Source organism: Ptychodera flava, chromosome 21 (assembly GCF_041260155.1).
Source record: "Ptychodera flava strain L36383 chromosome 21, AS_Pfla_20210202, whole genome shotgun sequence".
Lineage (NCBI taxonomy): Eukaryota > Metazoa > Hemichordata > Enteropneusta > Ptychoderidae > Ptychodera > Ptychodera flava.
In genome coordinates this window covers 11,626,845-11,652,426 of record NC_091948.1, presented here as the reverse complement: position 1 = coordinate 11,652,426, position 25,582 = coordinate 11,626,845, and the positions used below count along the sequence as shown (strand labels likewise).

The following is a 25,582-nucleotide window of genomic DNA, read 5'->3' as shown; positions in this document are numbered from 1 at the left end:
ATGATAAACTGACCGAAATCAATGGCTTGTCGTCTTGTATTGTTGACAGTTCACTCAAGCGCTGTGATTAACGAAGTGACAACAGCGTACTGATGGTTGAAAGTTTCAAGCCTTTGCTTATACTTTACTCAAGCAAACTTAAGTGCATTCACTTTTATCACCTCGAAAATAATCAGGGTCACCGTACAAAATATTGGATGAGAAGCGAGGGAAATTACCACAACCAACTTCTTTGATACTTGAAATAGTCAAGTATCATAGAAGCCATTGTACTTTGTACTTGTCAGATCAGTTACAAAGCACCGTCTCGTCTTTATTGACGTGACAAGGATGCATCATATGAACGATAATCTGTCCACTGTATCTCGCAACTCGTTTGTTGCTCTCATTTTACATCAATGAAAGCTGTCGCTACACATCACTGGTAAGGACAGAGACGGTAGCGGTTTACATTAAAATGCAGCCTTGCCTGTCCGATTCGGTTATTTATGCCGATGGGTCAGCGACGCAATTTATCAGTAAAGCCTAAACAATGGCACTGCAAAATGGCCAAACTGGAAACTGAAACCGACAAGGACATCACATTCACCGGCGAAAATTCAAACAAGTGTATAATAAAAACAAAATAAAACAGGATAAGACTTATCTTATTAATAATTCAGGTATTAGAGTAATGTTTTTGGTTCATTATTTGAGTGTGTTAAAACTTTGCAACATTGACAAGTGTACAGATCTACCGAGGGCGGGGATTAATTTGAGATAGAGATGGTTATATTAAGATAGATAGATAGACAGATAGAAATACATAATACATGCTTAGAGATCATTATCAAATATCGCCTGTTCCTGTGTCGTATCAGCATTAGTGTCATTTTCTGTGTCAGGCACGGTCTGACGTAGCACAAATGACACGAATGCTGATAGGACGCAAGGAACAGGCGATATTTGGTATTATATCATACCAATACATTGATGGCACAAATACAGCGATCTGGTTGGTCGAAACGCGAAAAGAACCGTGGTATATTGGCGATACACCACGGCTAGCATACGCGCGAGCTCTAAGCTTGAGCAAAAATCCGTTATCAGAATTTCAATATACTGTTATGATATAATAGCAATAAATCACACCCAGCGACGGTATACCACTCGATTTTGACCAGTTTACTTAATATATGCACTCGCTAACGCTCGTGCATATATGTCGTGAACTGGTCAAAATCGAGTGGTATACCGTCGCTGGGTGTGCTTTATTGCTTAATAACTGATTTATTGCTTACCTATGCCCAGAATTTTACTAGTGATAGGAAAAAACCTTAACTTTTGAGGGTTTACTTTTATTGCGCCTTGCGCATAAATAACAAAATGTTTGTGTGACCAGTCTTCATCCATAAGCTATACGAAGAAGTCAACATCATGCGCGACATCGTCGTATTGGAGGGACTTTTTAAGGTGCACTATGCTATTACAATCGTTACCGATCAAACACCGTCCTCTGCTTTCTCCTGATCGATTTTGATCACGCTCAATCGTCGTACAGGGCGGAGAGTGGCGGCCAGTTTGTTTGTTTATACTGAGAGTTGCCACGTCAACAGGTGGCGCGCGCGCTCACTGTTCGGAGATTGACCCTGCGATAGATAGAATACTTTCAAGAGCTTGCTTATAAAATTGCTTATAAAATTACGTTAACGCAATAACAACTGGATAATATTACGAGATTGAACATACTTTTCCTGTATTTAGCTACCCGAATATCCTTGTTCCTCAAAGGTGATCAAACTTTCATGTCGACAATATCGCATCGTAGACGGAGGGCGGCAGCCATCCTTTTTGTTCACTTGTTCACTATAATTTACAAATGTAGTTCGGGAACGCTCCAAAAGTGATGAAGTTTATCGTCCATATCTCGACTTTTACCGTAAAATATCATGGCTGTGATATATATATATATATATATATATATATATATATATATATATATATATATATATATATATATATATATATATATATATATATATATATAGATAGATAGATAGATAGATAGATAGATAGATAGATAGATAGATAGATAGATAACTGATACATTGCTGGAGAGGCAAAGACAGAGAGATCAACAAACAAACAGGCAGGCAGATATGAGCAAATACTAAGAGAGAGAGAGAGAGAGAGAGAGAGAGAGAGAGAGAGAGAGAGAGAGAGAGAGAGAGACACTCATCACAGGAGACGGACAGCTTTGGAAGTGATAACGAATTTTTCACCGGGAAAATGCAAGATTAAGCAATTATGAAGACTATTGCAGGAACAGAAGTGGCATTCATATCATATACACTTTAGGCCATTTTCCACTTCCACTTCACTTCATTAAACACTCATTCTTATGCAAAATATACTCGACTTTTAACCCACATCTCTGGCATACGGCCGACTCACACGATATCGCATTGTGTACAATATTATCATTATCTGTCTGTCTGTCTATCTCTGTCTGGCTCCTTCTGGTCTCTGTGTCTCTCTCCTTCCCCTCCAATCGTTATGTTTGATATATTTACCGGTATTTTCTCTCTGTATGTTACCAGTATTTTCGCTCTGTCTGTAAAAGAAAGGTTCTAGTTCAACTCCTAAATTCGTGTCGATTTGTCGAGTGTTAAACCATAGAGTTACAACTAGTCGGAACAGTCCGATGCTGAGTGCGTGTTTAGTGTCCAATGTAATTCATTGACCACTGAATTAAGCCCGGACCGAACTTCATTTGTTGGTGGTAATTTTGCACATTGTATCTTAAAGGGTGCGTCGCCAAGGGTAACACTTCACTACAGAGAGACAACAAGGAAGATATGCTCGTTTTTAACCTGCCTTCTGAAAGAACATCACATTCTGAAATGGAAACAAACAACAAACAAACACACAGACAGGCTGCATGGAGATTTCCGCGGACAGGAGAACCAGCGGTTGACAGTTGAATAGTATGTAGATATACTTAACTGAGAGTTTAATCCGTTGGAAATTCGACAAAGGGCTACAGGAAACATCATAACCGATCGTTGAGCATCAGTCTTATCTAAAATCTTTACAAACTTAAAGATTTGGACCCTGTTTGGAACATGACTCCGGTATTATCATCCGAAGTTTATACATATACCTTTGTTATCGATCTTGGCAGTGACGATCAACAAACTAGTTATAAGCGTTACATTTCGATATCGACAGACCTTAAAAAAACAAGTTTTCAATCGATTCTGGAACGGCCACAGAAATGTGTTTCAAAAACGAGAAGTTGCAGTCGATTCCTAAAGGGCAACTTAAGTTGTTTGTGACACAGATTCTAGGCCAATTTTCCGTCTAGGATTTTTTCAAAGTGCATACACCTTTTCTTTCGTGGGGGTGTATAGTGAAAGTCCTGACGTATTGGGATTACTTTGAATTTCTAAATTCCATGTACATCGACCATGCATTTATCGAATCGAGAAAGAAGTAGGAAGGCGTTATTCATTATGCTAATCTCTGCTGCGCAATTGTCGTTTTCAGAGGGAAGAATCAGTATTAGAAAGATTTGCAGTCTTTCTCAACCGTCCACGTGTATTTGAATGCGAACTCATAGATTAACAGATAAACCAGCATGGCTCAAGACATCTGTTGTCGTGCACACTTGCTCAAATAATCGTCGCGCCGAACGCACTTTGAGGAGGAGTATACAATGCAATGAATGAATTGAGTGGAGTTGTATCCATTTGGGAAGACGTGTCCATGTTGAATATCCAGGAACACAGCCGATGAATATGATGAATCATCAGTTATTACCGCTTCATCAATTAATTTACAGACGAGTACGTTCCTTCCGATTATGAGAAACGAGACAAGCAACGGTAGAATAGTCAAAATATGGACGAGGGAAAAGGAAAAAAAAATCCAGGAAAAACCCCCTCTCTCTCTTTCTGTGCAGTCATTTTCGATGTCCTGTAATTTACAGCATCTGGGAACAAATTTTAAACATAGACAGCAGAAGATGTTGTCTATGACTTTGCGCTCAAACATGAGTTGTAATTAGTGTAAACATATATTTTATGCACAGCAACGGTAACGTGGGCTATGAGCTGAACATTACTACAAACATATTTATATTTCTTTGTGGATTGAAAAATAATGTTCAATCAATCAATCAATCAAACATCACCAGAATCGAAAAAAATATCTGTTCAATGGCACTTAGAAGAATTGGTCCGTACACTAAGCTAGTTTGAAAAGACGTGTCTTCAATTTGTTTTTTGAATGTTTTCAGACTCGGTGATTTACGAATTTCTTGTGGTAAGTCATTCCACAGTTTTGGAGCACAATCAGAGAAAGCACGGCTGCCATATGTCTTGTTGTTGTATGTTGTTGTAGCGAACAAGCCCTTGTTCGCCGACCGGAGAGAACGTTGGGGAGTGTATGACTTAATTAAATCACTGATATATCCTGGGGTTTTATTATGCAGAGCTTTGTATGTAAGCAGAAGAATCTTGTAATTTCTCCTGAAACGGACTGGCAATCAATGTAGATCCTGAAGGATTGGTGAAATATGTGTGAATTTCCTTGAGAGAGTGATTATTCTGGCTGCACGTTGGAAAAAAGAAATGAAGTTGTCGGGAAGGCCAAAGAGTAAAGCATTGCCATAGTCCAATTTGGTTGACAGAGCAGCATGAACTAGTGTATGACAGGTATGCTTCTTGGGGTATTTCCTGATGGATCTGATTCAGCGGAGATGATTGAATGTGGAATTGCAAGTATTTTTGATGTGATGGTTGAACATATGGAATTTGTCAAAAGTAACAGTCCAATATTCAGTGTAGTGTCGACAAAAGGTACTGAAGATGACCCAATCATTAGATGGCAAACTGGTTCAGGAACTGTGTGGATTTTGGAACGGATGAGGAGAATCTCAGTCTTAGTATCATTTAACTGCAACTTGTTTATCGTCATCCATGCTTTTATGTCACTTATGCAGGGTTCAACAGAATGCACGGCTGATGGAGAAAGCCAAGTATAGGTTATTGTCATCTGCATATTGATGAAACTGAATGTTTCGCTCCATCGTCATTTTTACGAAACAGTGAAAACGCTGACCTACTTAAAAGTAGCCATTTCCCTATGCCTGCATTTTATATTTCCCTGGATCGTGCTAATTGCTACCGATAAGGCGACTAAGGTGTGAAGCAGTGTTTCTTCCTTTCAGTCTTCCTTTGAAGCAAATATAGATCCGACAGAAAATTTAATTATACAGTAAAATTTAGAAATTTTTTTGGCGAAAACAAGATAAGGGCACGTTTCTAACAATTAATTGACGGATGAACTGCAAGTGTACAAGTTTAAGTAGGTGCATATGATAGCCACTTCCTCTCTCCCCCTTAACTATCTGTCCATCTTTCTATCTATCTACCTTCTTATGTACATAAATAAAGCATACAGAGAGAGAGAGAGAGAGAGAGAGAGAGAGAGAGAGAGAGAGATTCTGCTTAGATTTATGAAGAAAGCCTCTGTCTCCAATATAAATCTAAGGTTATTTCAGTATTACTGCTGAGTTTACTGCAGGTTACTGCTGAGGGCATGATGTCCGCACGCGGCTTTCGACTCTAGCGCCCTCATAGGTAATAATTGCGGTAAGTCTGACAACAGCAGCTCCAAGGTTTCTTGGCAGATTGAAGAAAGTTATCTGTTGAAGCTCTGCCGTTCGCAACGGTAACATTTAACTTAGAATTGCTCCAAGTAATTGAGTCCAAGACGTCATTGTTGATAGTTAATGTAACAGCAACATTTACCGGATGTGTTTCATATAGATGTTTATTGAAGTAAATGTTTCTTACATTTTTGCACAGCTCTACATCGCAAAAAACACCTTGATTTGATTAAGATCAATTTTTTAAATACAAATCATTTCAGGCTCATAAAAGTAAAGATTTCTCTCCCGGGACATGAACACTATCCATCCAAAACACCAAGACTGGATACTGTGTGCAAAATGAAATGCACAGGAAACGTGTTGTAAAAACAAATATAATCGAAGGTCTTGGTGTTCATAAACATACAGACTGCTTTCCCAACCATGACAAAGTCAAGCATATTGTACTCAATATTAGGGAGCTTTCAGTAATTACAGGGGGGGGGGAATTTCGCCCACACCTGTTCCGTAAAATGTGACCCCCCTATCCTCCGGTCTAATATGTGACCCTCCCCCTTGTCCGACATTCTAAAACTTGACCCTCCCCTACCACTGCGGTAGTCTCCCCAGGAATAACTGAAACAGTATCAGCTAATTTACATAACAATTGGTTCAATTGTTATGTTGAGGACTAATTACAGAGGGGAGGGCTGGTGTTTTAGGAGGGACAGTCGCAATTTATCACGCAAGAATTTTTGAATGGATATGGTATTTCATACATTTGAGGGAGGATCACCATATTTTGTGCAACTATAAGCTGATTTAGTGCTTCATCCAAAAATATCAAATCATAAGACATGGAGTCTATCAGACAAATTATTGACAATTTTCTCCCACAACGCATGCTACATCAGTATATTATATATGTTTGATAATGTATTTAAATGTACTTTGCTTGAATTTGGAAGTAAAATGTGCATTCGTGTAGAAGAAATTGATTTCTGAATTTCATCTAAAAAGTTGGTTCACTATCCATGGTGTCTATGATGAAACTATGAATAGTTTTTTCCAAAACAAAAAACAGGTAAATCTTTGCATTTGTATACTCTTGATTATTGATATTAATATTCTTGAGAGTGGTTACAAGTCCATGGTTGTGGAAGAAATTTTATTTTAGAATTTCACCAAAATGTAAATTCACTATGCATGGGTCTATGATGAAACTAAGAATAATTTTTATTCAGTACAAAATTAGATAAATCTGTGCATTTATATATGCTGGATTATTGACATTATTGTTCTTGATTAGACTAGAGTGGTTACAAGTCCATGGTTGTGCAAGAAATTTGATTTTGGAATTTCACTGAAAAGTTGATTTACTGTACATATGTAGTCTATGAGAGAACTATCACAATTTTTTTCCATTAAAAATTGACAATATCTTTGCATTTATGTACATTTGATAATTGATATACACTTTTCCACCTGTTGCATATGTTTTTGTCGCTTGTCTTTTATCAGTTTTAACTGTTCACCACTGCATCTTCTTTGCTTGTGAAACTTGTGGATAATGTAATGTGTACGTATTTTGTTGGTGATTTCCTATTCAGGAAATATCACACGGACAATCAAAGTTTTGGCCATAAAATAAGCTTCTGTCAAAAGTGATCCTCCCCCCAAGATAGGTTTATAAAAGGTGACCCTCCCCTTGAGCTGTCTTCTTTAGCAAGAAGTTATATTCGTCAAATTTAGGGGATGAATGAAACCAGTATACCAACTTTCAAAGCTAGGGCTGACAGATGAGTAGCTTTATATATTAATAGCCTTAAAATACATCACAGATTATATTAAAACTTTTGATCCAAATGCCATTTATATAGCTAAAATACATACAGTTATAGATTTCATCAAATTTTCAAATACATTTGGACGAAGTAGTGCCTTAAAACCTGAATAGCATTTCCAGTCCTGTCTAGCCAATCTTAACAACAGTTTTGAAACTAACCCAAATTCAGTCACATGATAAAACAAAGCTATGGGTATGTTTGATTCTTCTCTGATCCAATTTACTTTAAAGTAGATGAAAAATAATTCACAGCAGGAGTTAAAATTCCAATTTTGACCTAATTTTACTCTCAATGCTTTGCCATTGTTTGGTCAATTCACTGAACAATGCAATAAGCAAAAATAAGTAGAAAAATGTACAAATTTGAAAGAAATAGCTGCCAAAATTTCAACTAAGTTTTTTGATAGCATGAGCTTTCGAAGACTACTGTCTCCTTCATCAGATGCTGAGATGGAATGAGCAGGCGAAGCAAAAGTCACAATATATTAGGGGTCAAAACAGATGTGTGAAAGAAGTAACAAAAGGAGTGGGAGGTGTGAAAAACTGACAAAAGAGTGTCAAAATGAAAACTCTAAGCAAATCTTAACTGCTAAAAGCCAGTAAGATGGCAGTTATTTGTAATGTGACATGAAGCCATAGTCCCGGTTAAGTCCAGTATTAACACAGTCAAAATTGGTGATAATTTTAAGTTCTTCAATTTCTCTCTCGCGGCTATTTTTGAAATTGCTCTGCTTCAAAACTGCCACGCTGAAGTCTTGCATGTTATGTCCTGGTTGGTTGAAATGTTCGCTGACTGGTTTGTAAATGTTGCCACCATGTATGTCAAATTTATGGTTGTTCATTCGTTTCCTCAATGGTTGTCCGGTTTGGCCTACATATACAGCTGTGGGGCATTTCTTACATGTTATGGCATAGATGATATTGGATGAGTCACAGTTGAAGGATCCTTGTATTTTGTAGGTTTTTCCGTTGGGTCCGGTTATGGTTGTAGCTGTGTTGATATTGGGACATAGCTTACATCTTGATTTCTGACAGGGAAAAGTGCCAACTGGTTGGTTGCTGGTGGTGTACAGTTTGCTGCTAACGATGCGTTGTTTCAAGTTGGGGGGTTGTTTGTAAGCGATGATTGGTCTTCCTGTTATGCAACTTCGCAACCATGTCATTCGAGTGCTGTACAGTAAACAAAGCAAAATAAACAACCAACTAACAGAACTGAACAGACAATTAACCCATCTCCTTTCAACACCTGGACACACCATAGAAGTCGTCAACCGTGTGGCTGATGACATGTATCATCATAAATTTAAGAAGTTGAAAGCTGCCAAGGCCAAGAAATTTGCTCTTCTAATCAAGTCAGCAGGACGAAATTATGCCTCTGACAAACCTTCATCAAACTCTATAGTCAATCTGTCTGACTACACATTATCGGCCAATGAAGAATCTGTTCTCTCTCGTGGTTTAAAATTCTGCCCCACTAAACCACTTGACAAGACACAACTCTGCGGTGACTTAGAAGACTTCTTCAGACGTCTTCGCCTGAAAGAATTTTTCCACAACCAGTCGCATGAGGATTCCTCACCCAGCGAAACACCAATGAACCAAGCTAAGCCTCTGTTGAAACGTAAAGATTCTGTTTGGACACCTCCAGAAAGCCGAAATCTCAAGCTCGACCTGTACATCAACTGCTTTTGCAACCGTGTCCACTCTGAAGTTATCGATAAACATTATAGACTTTTATACAACCTTAGTCCTTCAGAGAGAGCAGCAATCACTTCTCTCAGAACCAACCCTGAAATAATCATCAAACAGGTAGACAAGGGTGGAGCTACAGTTGTTATGAACAGATCTGACCACATCCTTGAAGCCAACAAACAGCTGAAAAAACCCCAATTCTACACTAAACTACAGTGCGACCCAACCACCAAGTATACGAAAGATCTCGCCAGTCTGACAAAAACACTTCCTGCTGAAATCAAGGACCACATTGAAAATGCCACCTCTCCAGATCCTCGCCCTGGAACGTTCTACCTCCTGCCAAAAATACACAAAGAGGGCAATCCAGGTCGCCCCATAATATCTGGCATTGGTACTATCACTGAAGGAATTTCCGGATATGTTGACACAATTCTCAAGCCATTTGCTACTAGCACTCCAAGCTACATACAAGACACCACAGACTTCCTCTGCAAAATCCAACCAATAAAGAACCTCCCTCAGAATACACTACTGGTCACTCTAGACGTGGAAGCCTTGTACACAAATATCCCACATACCGATGGACTGGAAGCAATAAGAAATGTCATACCCAATGAGGAAACTGCTGAGTACACCTATCAACTTGCCAAATTTGTTTTAACTCACAACTACTTCGAGTTCAATGACGCTTTCTACCTACAAACCAATGGGACAGCCATGGGCACACGAATGGCACCACAGTTTGCTAATATATTCATGGCAGATTTGGAACAACGTTTCCTGAACAGCTACCCACTCAAACCTAGAGTATACTTCCGCTTCATAGATGACATCTTCATGATTTGGACCCATGGTTTGGATGCTCTAAAGAAGTTCTACCAAGAGTTCAACTCATTCCACAACACCATTAACTTCACCATGGAATATTCCGACAATGCGATAAACTTTCTGGACACCACTGTAAAAATTCGAGATGATCACCTTGAAACAAGTTTGTACAGGAAACCAACAGACAGTCGCAGTTATCTTCAACCATCCAGTTTTCACCCACAGCACACTTTCGGTCAATTGTATACAGCCAGGCCCTGCGATACAACAAAATTTGTTCAGAAAAGGAAGACCGTGACAAACAACTTGGTGAACTACATCAAACATTCACACAACTAAAATACAAGCCCTGCATTGTGGAGAAACAGATAACCCGTGCCAGCCATATCAACCGTGGTGATCTATTGCAATATGGGCCGAAGACAAATGTCAGCAGAGTCCCATTGGCCGTCACCTACAACCCACAACTAAAGTGTCTGCAGAGAATGATTAACGACCTTCAACCCATCATAGATGAAGACAACACTCTACGAAGATGCATAACAGGAAGACCAATCATCGCTTACAAACAACCCCCCAACTTGAAACAACGCATCGTTAGCAGCAAACTGTACACCACCAGCAACCAACCAGTTGGCACTTTTCCCTGTCAGAAATCAAGATGTAAGCTATGTCCCAATATCAACACAGCTACAACCATAACCGGACCCAACGGAAAAACCTACAAAATACAAGGATCCTTCAACTGTGACTCATCCAATATCATCTATGCCATAACATGTGAGAAATGCCCCACAGCTGTATATGTAGGCCAAACCGGACAACCATTGAGGAAACGAATGAACAACCATAAATTTGACATACATAGTGGCAACATTTACAAACCAGTCAGCGAACATTTCACCAACCAGGACATAACATGCAAGACTTCAGCGTGGCAGTTTTGAAGCAGAGCAATTTCAAAAATAGCCGCGAGAGAGAAATTGAAGAACTTAAAATTATCACCAATTTTGACTGTGTTAATACTGGACTTAACCGGGACTATGGCTTCATGTCACATTACAAATAACTGCCATCTTACTGGCTTTTAGCAGTTAAGATTTGCTTAGAGTTTTCATTTTGACACTCTTTTGTCAGTTTTTCACACCTCCCACTCCTTTTGTTGCTTCTTTCACACATCTGTTTTGACCCCTAATATATTGTGACTTTTGCTTCGCCTGCTCATTCCATCTCAGCATCTGATGAAGGAGACTGTAGTCTTCGAAAGCTCATGCTATCAAAAAACTTAGTTGATCTCACTGTGCTACCAAACCCCAAGTATACATAGGTTTGAAGATCAACACGGCTACACCTCCTAATAAGGAAAGTAAGTTAAATATGCAAATAAGTGATTAACAGAAGTGAAAATGCTAATGACTTTCAACATGGTTTTAACCTAGTATCATCAATATATGTAGCATGTCACGCCGACTTTGATCAAGTTAATCCACGTATATATATATCCCTATCCCTACATGTACATGCAATTTCGTCAACTTTGGTCAAGTCAATCAAGATATATGACCCTAATTAGGAAAGTTCATTTAATATGCAAATTAGGAATTGGCTGAAGAATGCTTAATGACTTTCAATAATTTTGTATCATTCCTAATTAGGAAAGTTCGTTCAATATGCAAATTAGTGATCAGCTGGAGTGAAAAAGTTTGCTGAAAAAAATATGATTTAATATTACTGGCAATTAATCCTAATTTGCATATTCAATAAATTCTACTAATTAGGGTTTAAGATTTTGGTTGACTCATAGACCCTCGAGGGTCTATGGTTGACTTGACCAAATTTGATGAAACTTACTACGTACGTGGTAGATACTATGATATAACATTATTGAAAGTCATTTAGCATTTTTACTTCAACTAATTTCTACTTTGCTTATTTTATGAACTTAATTAAAATAATTAGGGTTATAAATCTTGATTGACTTTACCAAAGTTGATGAAACTTACTGTGTACATGGAAGATACTATGATACAACATCATTGAAAGTCATTCAGCATTTTTACTTCAACCAATTCCTTATTTGCAAATTTAATCAACTTTCCTATTTTGGTATATATATCTGGATCAACTTGATCAAAATTGGTGAAACATGCTATGTAAATTGAAGATACAAAGGTAAAACAATATTGAAAGTCATTTAGCATTTTTACTTTAGGCAATTCCCAGTTTGCATATTTAATGAATTTTTCAAATTAGGGCCATACATCTTGATAGACAGACAGACAGAAAGACACAGACAGACAGACATCACTGCGACATTAGCTCACGTGTGTGAACATATGAGCTAAAAACCGAAAGATTTAAGAGCTCGCCGCTGGTGGCGTACAGAGTTCGATTATGAGTAAATTGCGTTATTTCCGTACAGCCGCTCATGGAAAAGACTCCGTCATTGCTATATTTTTTCACTGAGGATTTTATGTTCCAATGAAATGTTTGCTCGTTGAGGAATTGGAATTAGCCATTTAGATTAACTCACTTTCTCCTCGTAACGATGGTTATCTGCGATGTCATTGCAGCATCTGGATTCTCGTTTTGATTTTACAGGCATATCCGATATTTCTGAAATTACACATGAAGAAAGGGATTTTTTATTATGAAACAAACATTTTATTATGCAATATTGCCCATAATTTATAAAAATCTCAGCCCGCAACCCGCAAAATACCAACTTTGATTTGCGTGTAGCGTGTAGCTCCAACTAACTTGTTTCCAGTTAACTGTTTTGGCAGCACCGTCTAGACTTGCAAGCTGATTGTATCAGTTACAAAAGAGTTCTTGCGTAGAGAGTTTCTGACGACGATCAACCAAACCTTTGGAGATCATGTGCATTGATACGTTTGTTATTGCTCACTAACTGTGTCTGCTCCAGACCTAATTCACCTCACAATGCAAACAACCATTAATATTGCGTTAATAGCGACGTGTCAGATTGCTCACCGCTGTGTCCCACTGAATGTTGTTTTGCCGTATAGCGACGATTTAGACGTACAAGTAAGCGATCTAATGAGTGATTTCAGTAAATATACTAGCTGTATGGCGAAACTTAAAGTGCTATTCCGTCAGCAATGGTTAATCCTATCTTGCATCAACTTCGTCGTCCTTTTAATAGTGAAAAGGTTTCGATAGTTAATATTTTATTTTTGATCAATATTCTACAGAAAATTTTAATGAAAAACTGAAATCTGCAAAGGGCATGTAGAATTTCGATCGAGCAAAGCAATGCGACTATCATGCTCGTTATTTTTCGACTTACTTATCATGAAATACACACACACACACACACACACATATATATATATGTATATAATATATATATATATATATATATATATATATATATATATATATTATATACATATATATACACAATAACCCAAATTACTTCCAAGTACAAGGTAATGAAATCTGGTACTTCTAAAGTTCCATGCATTCTGCAATCATCAGACAGATATATATATATCTATCTATATCTATATATATATATATATATATATATATATATATATATATATATATATATATATATATATATATATATATGTGTGTGTATATATATGATCAGTGGCTTGGTGTCAATTCAGACAATGTACAGTGCTCGATGCGTTTCCGCAGGGCATAGGTATTGCTATGCGTGGAACTTGTCGTGATTACTCTACAGACTATTTCATGCGCTTGGCAATCGTCAGGAGTGATGTTGGCGGGCTAGCTGCTACCTATATATAGGGTCAGGTGTATATGCAAACGAGGTGGTTGTTCTCGCGCGTTCAAGTGTTAATGATAAGGAATTTTCTTCTGTGTCTTTCTCGTGGAGGAGTTTGTCATAATGTTCTTCGGTTACTTTGCAGAAGTTCGTTGTCTTGTCGGCTGGAATGATGAGCTTGTCAGCTTTCTTGATTGTGTTGGAATCATACTTGAGTTTGCTTTGGAAGGTGCATTGGAAGTTTCTGAATTCTATCGTTTCCATCATTTTCAGAACGTCGTCCTCAAAATGTTTCAGCTCAGCTTGACGATTGCCAAGCGCAAGAAACGGTCTGTAGTGTATTCTCACATTCCTGGCAGCTGGGAGTGCGGGATCGAGAGTGTGGGAAAAATCGATCCCACACTCTCAGAAACCGTCCCACACTCTGCAGTAAATATTACACGAGCTCTGATTGGATGATAAACAGTTTGTTTTGTTCCACGCGCAAAATATTATCCAATGGCACGACGAGTAACACAGAGATCAGAACTACAAAGTAAGCAGGTCAAAGTACAGTGGCAGACGACAGACTTGTCACGATTTTGGATAACGTTGTACATGTCCAATGTGAATTTAACGCATTTTGTGGTCATGTGAGAAAAAGAATCTCACACACCAAGGACCTGGGATCAGATTTCTCACACTCGTTGGGGATATTTTGTCTCACACTCGCCTGCGGCTCGTGTGAGACAAAATATCCCCTACTCGTGTGAGAAATCTGATCCCAGGTCCTTGGGGGTGTGAGATTCTATTAATCACGACAACTTTACATTCGGCCCCTCATATTCTTACCATTACCAATTAATCTATGTACCACTTTTCATTCTGATATAATCCAATTGTCTCTTCTTTAAGATATCAATGACTTAGACGAACAGGAAGACAGGTCGGCAGAAGTCGGTGAGATGGTATTATCATCAGCTCCCGTGTGTGGGCACTAGAGCTAATAACGAAAACAATATCAATACCATGTTAACACAGTAAAATTTTGCCATGTGCACTTTCGTTGTGTTCAACATTTATAAAAACGCAATACTGTGTGGTATCGGCCACGTGTCAGCTTTTGACGACGACCAACCAAACCTTTGGAGATGATCATGCGCATTAATACGTTTGTTATTGCTCACCAACTGCCTGCGCCAGACCTAACTCACCTCACAATGCAAACAACCGTTATTGCGTAAATAGCGACGTGTCAGATTGCACACCGCTGTGTCCCACTGCATGTTGTTTTGCCGTATAGCGAAGATTTAGTAAGCGATCTAAAGAGTGATTTCAGTAAATATACCAGCTGTATGGCGAACTTTAAAGTGCTATTCCGGCAGCAATGGTTTATCCTATCTTGCATCAACCTCGTCGTCTTCTCTTTAGTAAGTAGGTTTCGATTGTTATTGTCAAATTGTTGATCAACATTCTCTGTGCTTTTGCTGTCGCTCGTAACGTTCATAAATTACGACAAAGTGATAAGATTGACTTAAACCAGAGCTAAAATTAGCATGCGCGAAAAGGTTTCAAGATCCCCTGGTCTTATACTCTGGTGCGCTTTGTATTGGGGTAGTTTCGAAACACCCAAATACTCACATACTGGGAACTTTTTTAATGGACGGTTGCAGTGGATCGGTGTAAGCGGGCAGTAACAAATACTTTAGGGACTGGTCAGTTTCTTCGGCCTGGTGGGGGGGGGGGGGCGGTGGATTATTTTTTGCCGTCGTCAAAAAGTGGCTGACCCCCCTATTCCAAATTTTGAAAACAGGGTGACCCCCTGCACGCGACAACTGTAATATGTAATAATATAATACTGTAATATATATATATATATATATATATATATATATATATATATATATATATATATATATATATATATATATATATATATATATATATATATATATATATATATATATATATATATATATATACAAAATGTATACAATGTGCCCTCCCGGTTATCACCATAATGGCTTTATGGCAACCTCTGAACTTGGGCACAGAGAGTATATATATATATATATATATATATATATATATATATATATATATATATATATATATATATATATATATATATATACTATATTTTACATACATTTATATTTCAACAGTCATTCTGTGTTTTAATGAAATTGTTGTAAGATAGGAATTTCAAAGTGTCAATCTTAAAGTTTGAATACAGTACATTTTGAATGAGCTGTGAATGTATTTCACACTTTCTATGCTTAACCAGATGTCCTGAACTGTTGTACAGAAATGGATGTCAATCATTAATATCAAACAGGAAAAAGCAGTAAATCAAAAACTTTGATGGGTGTTAAGACTTGCCAGCCATCCAATTAAATCTCATGAGGAACCATAGAGAGGCATTTTAGCCAAATCTGATGTGTGCAGAGTCTGAGATGACCTATTCTTGTAACATTGATATTTGTGCATGTTGCTTTCTCATACTGAATTCTCATAGAGAGAACAGAAAAGTATCAGGAATTTGTCATGCTTTTCATATGAAATGCAGATTTCATAATAGTACACTTTCACTTAGCATACATCAAGATATCTCTGGCATATATCTCTGATTTATTTAAGTATGGCGCCCGAAGGGCGCGGAGAAAAATATGAAACATCCTGATATCACTGATATATATGTCTTGTGTAATTAAAGTAATGCACAGGAAAGGTGTGCTGAAAAATGTCTGATGTATTAAAGTAATGCGCTCGAAGAGCGCGCTAAAAATATTGAACATACATATATCTCTGATATATGTATGCCTGATATGTTAAAGTTGGGCGTGCTGAAAAAATATGTCTGATTATTAAAGTTACGCGCCCGAAGGGCGCTCCGAAAAATGCAACTGGATGAAATTTGTGGCTGACACGATGCATTTTAGGCAATGATGAGCCCGTGTCGAAATTCAAAAACACACTGACCCCCCCTATTGGGCATTTCAAAAACATGGTGACCCCCCCATCACCAAAGTCAAAAACAGGGTGACCCCCCCCATGAATCCACCCCCCAGGCCGAAGAAACTGACCAGTCCCTTAATTAGATAGAATCCTTAGTTTAGAAAGAAACTAGGCGTAAAAATGACAACTAATGTGAAAAAATAGGAAATAACGAAATGGCGAGAACAGAAAAAAGATAGTCGAACTACGTCTTGACTATGGTCGAACGAAGCTGAGTACAGCAAAGTTGTTGTCTGTGTACAAAGGTAGAAGCGACATTCCATGGTATAAGTCTAAGGTTTGCCGTTAGTTGGAGGATCATAGATTTGTCGTTTGACGAGTTTGCTTACCAGCAGTGAATAATCAAAGTCATTGTCGACTGCCAAATCTTCTGATCAGTGGTTGGCTTAAAAAAATTACAGAACAGCTATAGACACACCGCCTATGAATGACATGAATACTTTCAAAATCGTAGAGCTTTCCGAATATGAAGTATGAAAAACAGGAGACTAATTTAACATCTAAAAGACCACTTCACGTATAAACTGATCAATCATTGACTTAAGAGACAGAGTTATGATTTGTCTTAAAATATACTTGAAAGTGTTATGTTTGTAATCAAGAATGATTAATTGAGTGTTATATCATACCAGTATGTTGATGGTGCAAATACAGCCATCTGATTGGTCGAGACGCGAAAAGAACCGTGGTATATTGGCGATATACTACGGCTGGCATCCGTACTAGCTCGCAGCTTGAGGAAAATTCCTTTTATGACGTTCCAAGCCAGAATTTCAATATACTGTTATGATATAATAGCAATAAATTACACCCAGCGACGGTATAGCACTCGGTTCGCCTATGAATCGCCTATGCCACGCAGTCGCCACGTCAAATATCGACCGTTGGCATTAAGAATATGTGTTTTAAAAATGTTACCTAGTGGGAGTGCCTCTTTAATGTTGCAATATTACAAATTACTCATAAAAACAAGTGTATAACTTAAAAAGAAAAGCAGATGAGCTTACATTTGCAGATTAAAGCAACATTACTTCACCATCCTATTATCTCAAATTAGTTCCAATCGTGTTCTTGGATCTTGCTAGAGTCTAAAATCTCCAAAACCGTATTATAATAATACAATAAACATTTGACATGAGTTGCCCACGACTATTCTCTATTTTTAGCTCACGTGTGTAAACACGTGGGCTAATGTCATAGCGATGTCTGTCTGTCTGTCCGTGTGTGTGTGTCTGTCTGTCTGTTTACACGATAACTCAAAAACGCCTGAACGGATTCAAGTCAGATTTGGTACACGGGTACCATATGCTACTTGCAAGAACTGATTACATTTTGGTCAGTGTGGCTTACATATTAATAAAGTAATGCGATATTGTTTTTTCCGTACGATGGTTTCCCTACGGAGACGGTAATGACAGTGTAGACATGTGTCAAGAAATACTGCACCAAATTTCATGAAACTTTTCACAGATGACAGTCTCAGAACATTATGATAATAGTGTGAGTGTCATGTCAATTATCTTCTCATTTGCATATTTAATGAACTTTTGTTATCAGTGAGATCACTCTGAAATTCCTGCACCAAACTTGATGATACTTGCATCAAATATTGATCTGATATATATCTAATTATACTTAGAAGCATTTGGCTGTGTCAAGTTAACAAATAGCTCATTTGCATATTTTATGAAGTTTTGTAATTAGTCATATAACTCCGATATAACTTCACCAAATGTGAAATCTGCTGCAGATACTGATCTTACTGATATCTAACTGTAGTGTAAAGCATTTTGTAGTGTGATATTAATTAATGGTTCATTTGCATATTTAATGAACTGTGTAATTAGTGATATTACTCCAAAATTACAGCATTAAATTTGATGAAACTTGCTACAGATGTTGATCTGATACGAGAAGCATTGAGCAGTGTCAAGTTAATAATTAGCTCATTTGCATATTTTATGAAGTTTTATAATTAGTCATATAACTCCGAAATAACTGCATCAAACGTCATGAAAACTGCTGCATATACTTCCCGACAGATATTTAACTGTGTTGTAAAGCAGTTAGTAGTGTAAAGTTAATTAAGGGTTCATTTGCATATTTAATAAACTTTGTAATTAGGTGTATAACTCTGAAATTACGGCACCAAATAATGTGAAACGTGCTACCGAAATTGATTTGATAAATATTTAATTGTGCTATGAATCATTGTACAGTGTCAAGTTAATTTAGGGTTTATTTGCATATTTAATGAACTTTGTAATTAGTTACATTTCTCTAAAATTACAGCACTAAATTAAATAAAACGTGCTACAAATGTTGATCTGATGGATAAGTAATTGTCCCATGAAGCATTGAGCAGTGTCAAGTTAATGAACAGCTCATTTGCATATTAAATAAAGTTTTGTAATTAGTGATTAAACTCTGAGAGTACTGTGCGAAGTTGAAAAAACCTGCTACATACAGTGATAACATATATCTTATTTTTCTGTGAAGGGTACTACTATTAATGAACCTGTTGTAAAACACGTGAGCATATTCAGTTCATAATTGGTTATCAAGTGTCACAGCTAACTCGTAAGCATGTTTTGCTACTGTATTGACGGCATTTTTAATAACTGAAACCAGTATAAAAGCACTTTCTTGAAAGTGTGGATAAAGATTGGATATCTTCCGCAATCACTCAAAATACATGCATCCGATGTGGATGATTTTACGCCCATAAAAGCTTTACATTACTTCGGTTGTACTCTTTCGACAACTTGATACCTCTGATAGCCCCATATGTCAGCTCCATATGTTAGAACTGGCAATATCATTGAATCGAAAAGCTTAAAATACTCTTTAAAAGGTAAAGTGCCAGTGTTTTGAACCATACGAAAGATAACACCATAGCATTTTTGGCTTGGTGTGAGAGTGTGACAACAGCTTTACTCCAGATATTTCTGCTTGATATCATTAAACCTAAATATTTGTAGTAACTGATAGTTTTTAGATTTACTTAGTTGAAAACCCGTTTTTCACATTTCTTTAAGACACTTCCTCTCCGAAATACAATTATTTGTGACTTGCTCATATTGACAAAAAAGTTTCCATTTAAGACAAAAACATTCAAACACTCCAATCAGTCTAAAGTTTGTGACCCAACTGGCGTATCACTAAAATTGTTACATCTTCAGCGTAAAGAAGTGCAAATAAGTCATACAGTTCTTGTGTAATTTGAATACCATGATTTCCCGAACTCATTAACATATTATTTAATTCGTTCATGAGACGAGAAAAAAGAGAAAAGGGTTCTGCATGCACCCTTGTCGAACTCCAACAGAACATTGGAAGAAATCGTTTACTCCATGTTGATTCTTAACACAAGATTTGACTTCTTTCTACGCGGATTTTAGAATATTATGTATTTTGCCACTGAAACCCTCTTGACAAAGTCTAAGATTGTGGTTCACTGAATCAAAAGCTTTGCTAAAATCCACAAACAAACAATAGAAACGACTTTTTGACCTACAAAGATATTTCTGTACCATTGTATGCAAAACAAAGACATTATCGACGGTGCTAAACTTACGTCTGAAACCAGCTTGGTGCTCAGTGATACAACCTTGCTTATCAGCTTATTTTTACCAGTCTCTGGTTACGGATTAAAGTAAAAATTTTGCTTAAACAATTCAAAAAAGGTGATACCTCTAACGTTGCTTGTAAACTGCCCTTTTTATCGATTGGTACAATTATCCACTCGCTTGGCAAACACCAATGAAAAGCCCCAATGGAGGTGTCCCCCCTCTCGCATCGAAACTTTTGAGTAATTGATGTGTGCAATGGTGCAATTTGGTGCAATTTGAGAGGTATTTCTATTTATTTCGCACTCGGTAAAACTGTTCGAAAATGATTTTAAACACTGATATTTTTATTACATTTTTGCTTTGAGTAACAACATTCAACAATCCAACAATGACAAAACACATTAGTACGTGAAAAAGAGCTTTCAGTTAGCGAGATTGCAGACCAATTAGTTTGCAGGAATGGCAAAAAATCATCAAAATCACCAAAGATATCCATTATTAGCACACGTGTTAACACACGTGAGCTAATGTCGCAGCGATGACTGTCTATCTGTCAGTATGTCTGTCTGTCTGTCTGTCTGTCTGTCTGTTGGCGCGATATCTCAAGAACGGCTTATCAGATCAGAATCAAATCTAATACATAGATTAGGTTTGCAAGTGGCAAGAATTGATTAGTTTTTGGTGGGTGTGGCTTGCATATTTCATGCTCATTTGCATAATTAATGATTTCAGAACGGGTGCACAGCATTGGATGACATTTGTTGCAAATGTTTCTCACATGAGGATTTATCTGCCATGAAAGACATAAAGGGGTGACATGAAAGTTAATTGATAAATTGTATGTTTGATGAACTTGCCTAATTAGGAATATATCTGATTTGAGCTGATCAAAATTGACAAAACTTGGTATGTATGTTGAAGATACTATGAAACATTTATATTGAAAGTCATATGACATTTTACGTCGGCCAATTCCTAATTTTCATTTGCATTGAACTTCATAATTAGGGATATATATCTTGATTGACTTGACCAAAGTTGATGAAACTTTCTTTGTACATTGCAGATACCATGATACAACAATATTAAACGTCATTAGGAATTTTAATCAATGAATTTTCCTAATTAGGAATCTGGATTGACTTAACTTAAGTTGACGAAACTTGCTATGTGTATTGAACATACTATGATACAACATTATGGAAAGTCATTGGGCAGTTTTGTGTCAGCAAATTCCTAATTTGCATATTTAATGAAATTTCCTAATTAGGGACATATATCTTGATTCACTCGACCAAAGTTGACGAAATTTGCTGTGTACATTGTAGATATTATGATGTAATATTTCTAAAAGTCGGTTTATAATTTCTAGAACATCTAATCACTAATTTGCAACTTTGCTAATTAGGGATATATCTTGATTGACTTGATCAAAGTTGATGAAACTTTCTATGTACATTGAAGAAACTATAAATATTGATAAAAGATGTTTTGCATTTTCATGTCAGCTAGTGTATAATTTGCATATCTAATGAGCTTTCACAGTTTGGCATATATATAACCTGAAGGACTTGACCTAAGGCGATTACACTTTCTATATAAAGTGGTGATACAATTACAGCAATCAAAGAAACTTGTATTTTTATTGCGGCTAATTACACATTGGTATACATAATGACCTTTGGTTTCTTCTTGCTATTGTTTATTTCCTTTTAATACGTTTACCTATAATTTTGTCCTTGTATGACATCTACATTACGTTTGAAACAACAACAACAATAACACAATAGTTATGTTCATTAATTTTAATGGTCGTCAACAACAACAACATCAACAACAACACGAGTAATCTAAACATAAATAACAACACAAACAACGACAACAAGCAGACTTCTAGGTTCCTTGTGGTTATAACTTATAAAGCTCTCTTTAATGTCGTAACAAATGTTACAAAGGCGTGCGTCTCATTTCATTTGTAAAGATATACACAGCTGTTAACCATTGTGACATGAGGCTGACTCCAGCTACATCTATATCGAGTACGTCACTACCGCTCAAGGAGACCAAGTTTCTGCCTCCCTCCTGGAACAGCACAAACGGTGAACCCGGCAGCATGGGCGTGACGAATGCGACCAGGTCGTCCATGATTCCGATCGGTAACGTTTCAACAGTCCGCTATGGCGACACATTTAAAGTGCGTGTCGATGCAAAAGACGGCAAGGGAAGGCAACGCGTGTTCGGAGGGGACTATTGGAGGGCCTTGCTTGTCAACAGGCAGAACGGAAGATGCATCGTACCCGGACATGTCAACGATTTCGGCAACGGCACATACCTATTTAGTTTTCAAGCGATGTGCGTCGGACAATCCTCTGTTGAAATCTCCCTTGTGCACACAAGGGAAGCAGTGTATTTTCTCAAACACGAATTCTTACCTCTAGAAGGTAAAGTCATCTGGAAGGGAACCTTTGGGTCAAGTGATCGGGTCAACAAGACTTGCTGGCTTCATCGTGACGGTTCATGGCAAGACCAGTGTGAATACCGATACAAGACGGGGATTGGGAGAAGTCTGCTACTCTGTCAAAAGCCGGAAGTTGGTTCCTGTGCTGATCTGCTGATCAGAAGATTACAAGTTTTGTCAGAGACAAACGAAATTTATTTGACCGGTAAGTTACCTGATATGCATTATTAAAGACTGGTGGAAAGTATCATCATACGAAGCTCAGATAACAAGCAATGGCACAATACCAAACTAAGATTATATCACAGTGTAACGTCTTATACATTGTTACAGAGGGTCACGTATACACTTGCCTGAACACGTAATTGGTCGTACAGAATGACTCATTTGTTCAGTTGAAAAAACAGGATGACATTTAGTATATCACCCGTTTCCGGTGACGTTTTGCGTAGAATAACCGTATCGATATTTTTTATAGTAAACGTTTAGACATGAACGTTAAACGTCATCATTATCAGATGTTCCAACTACTTTTACAACCTTAAAGCCAATAAACAACATGACCGCCACTCTCCACCGTGCAACGGGAGCTATGGACTCATGGATTAGGTTAGGTAGAAGAGTACTGAACAGCATTGCTACTCATAGACAAGCTCTGACTCTGAGCAAGTCTCTTGCAATTAAGCTCAGACAACTTCCACTTGTACTTGTCTGAGAATCAAGGTAGCTCGCGCCTCGAAAATGAAAATCTTAAACGTTTGCTAAACTTTTCCTCAAGCAAACTTTCAACCATTCTCTTGAAAATCAAGAGTAAATACTATTAGATTTCAGTCGGGTTTGAACTCACAACATACGGCATCAGTCGCCTAGCGGAGAGGCAACAGACAGAACCGCTCGGCTAAATCCCCACTGTCAATAAAAGAGTGGTTCAATAACTGGCTAAGTTGTTTCATTTTTCTGACTGCGACCGCTCCACACGTTGTAGAGTTCGTGAAGTACTCATGCACGTACGCTCACTGTCACACATCGCACACACAAACTTTATCAAAGCGAAGCAATGAATACATCGCTTAAACTAGGCGAACGACAGTCTCGGGGAGAATTCTGTCCACCAGCAGAGCTATCAACCCAGGGTAGAAAATACGGCTAGCCTAGTTTTCTGTCGGGATCGAACTCACAACATTCGGCATCAGTCGCCTAGCGGAGAGGGAGGCAACAGACGGAACCGCTCGGCTAAATCCCCACTGTCAATAAAAGAGTGGTTCAATAACCGGCTAAGTTGTTACATTTTTCTGACTGCGACCGCTCCACACGTTGTAGAGTTCGTGAAGCACTCACGCAAGTACGCTCACTATCAGGAGTCACCCGTGCAAATTTGCTACTAGATAAACAAGTGTTGATCTCGAAACTCAAAATTCAGTCAAGAAAACAGAAACGAACAATCTTAACTCTTATTTGGATGCTAGGGAGTCTCTCAATACAATGATAAATGATCATCTGCCGAGCTGTCATGGCGACAAGTTTCCTGAAGAGTCTCTTGCACGCCCTATTTTCAGACAAATTCTCTTGCCCTTGTAACGTTCGCTTCTTGTAAGGTTTAAATTTGTTGTCGCGAAGAAAAGGTTTGCAGTCGACTACATCGTTACTGTGCTGACTATGGAGCTTTGAAAGGTAGTCGACGCTATGGGCCAGTTCTAACGCCGAGATCAGCTGTCTGTTGGCAGCCTTGCATAAAACTATGCGGAGAATTTCTGAGATAGTGTGCTATTCATGACATCCACTCTCTTCATAACTTTGAAATACTGAAAACATGCCAAAAGTTCAAGCAATTGGCCCTGTGAAATAGGGTGACTTAATTTTGGTCTCATGTATTGAAAACTGCACAATATTATAGTCATGGACGAGCCTTTTTTCTGTTTGCACAATCCATTACACATGCATGTGATGAACTTGACATGAGTATAGGTAGGGATTTTTGATTATCCGACACCTCTCGTTATATATTAAATAGGTGAAAGAGGTACATATTGTGTGTGAGTAGGGAAGGATATGGGAGGGGCTGTCCCGGCTACCTCTGTTGAATCATTTGTAAATTTTGAATCAAAATGGTGTTTTCTGTGCATTCTGAGGCCGACGCCAATGCAATGTCAAGTTTTCCTTACCAACTCAGTATTTTTCGATACCGCCCCGGCATACCCTCAAACGTTTTAGATGATAAGTTTGTCCCGATTGTGTTGCATTGTAGAGTAGTATCGTCACTGACTGATGGCATTACTAAAAGTATTTTATTGAATCATATAAAATCGTATATAAAAGTGTGCCCAGTGCACTACATAACAAACCAGGAATGTGCCGTATTTCAAATTGCTTTGTCAACAACGTTTTGATCTGTAATTATTAATCGCTCACCCAGCATGTGTGGTGTCCACAGATTAAAACGTGTACAGCTGATCATAAAAGTCGACCAGTGCGGATATTATGAAGAGTATCGCTATTAAAATACGACAGAAAAGCCCAGTTTAAATCACTTTTGTCTGATCTTTGCTACACTGTTGGTATCCAGATGTTACAATCTATTGCAAGGCTCCCTAGCATCTGTGTAAAATTTAACGTTGTCTGTCTGTTTTCAGATTTTGTTTTCTTGATTTTCAAACACGATTTTGAAATTCGAGATCATAACGACAGAGCCAAATTCGGAAATCGCGTCGAATTCTTAATTGTGAGTAGAAAAAACGTGCAATATCTGAATTAAAACGAACCCCAAAAATTGAAATTATGTTAAAAAAATAGAATT

At 37.7% G+C, this 25,582-nt stretch overlaps 2 protein-coding genes across 2 annotated transcripts; both read left to right on the top strand.

The window, feature by feature from the left end:
* The first annotated feature begins 8,603 nt into the window (after nt 1–8,603).
* Nucleotides 8,604–10,343, top strand: LOC139122200 (uncharacterized). The gene has a single exon (XM_070687621.1). The coding sequence runs from the start codon at nt 8,604–8,606 to the stop codon at nt 10,341–10,343; it is 1,740 nt and encodes a 579-aa protein (XP_070543722.1).
* Nucleotides 10,344–22,338: 11,995 nt separating this feature from the next.
* LOC139122199 (NXPE family member 1-like) lies at nt 22,339–23,019 on the top strand. The gene has a single exon (XM_070687620.1). The coding sequence runs from the start codon at nt 22,339–22,341 to the stop codon at nt 23,017–23,019; it is 681 nt and encodes a 226-aa protein (XP_070543721.1).
* Nucleotides 23,020–25,582: the final 2,563 nt, after the last annotated feature.

Excerpts from the sequence above, each read along its gene's own strand:
- LOC139122200 (XM_070687621.1), top strand. The coding sequence starts at position 8,604 with ATGATTGGTCTTCCTGTTATGCAACTTCGCAACCATGTCATTCGAGTG.
- LOC139122199 (XM_070687620.1), top strand. The coding sequence starts at position 22,339 with ATGAGGCTGACTCCAGCTACATCTATATCGAGTACGTCACTACCGCTC.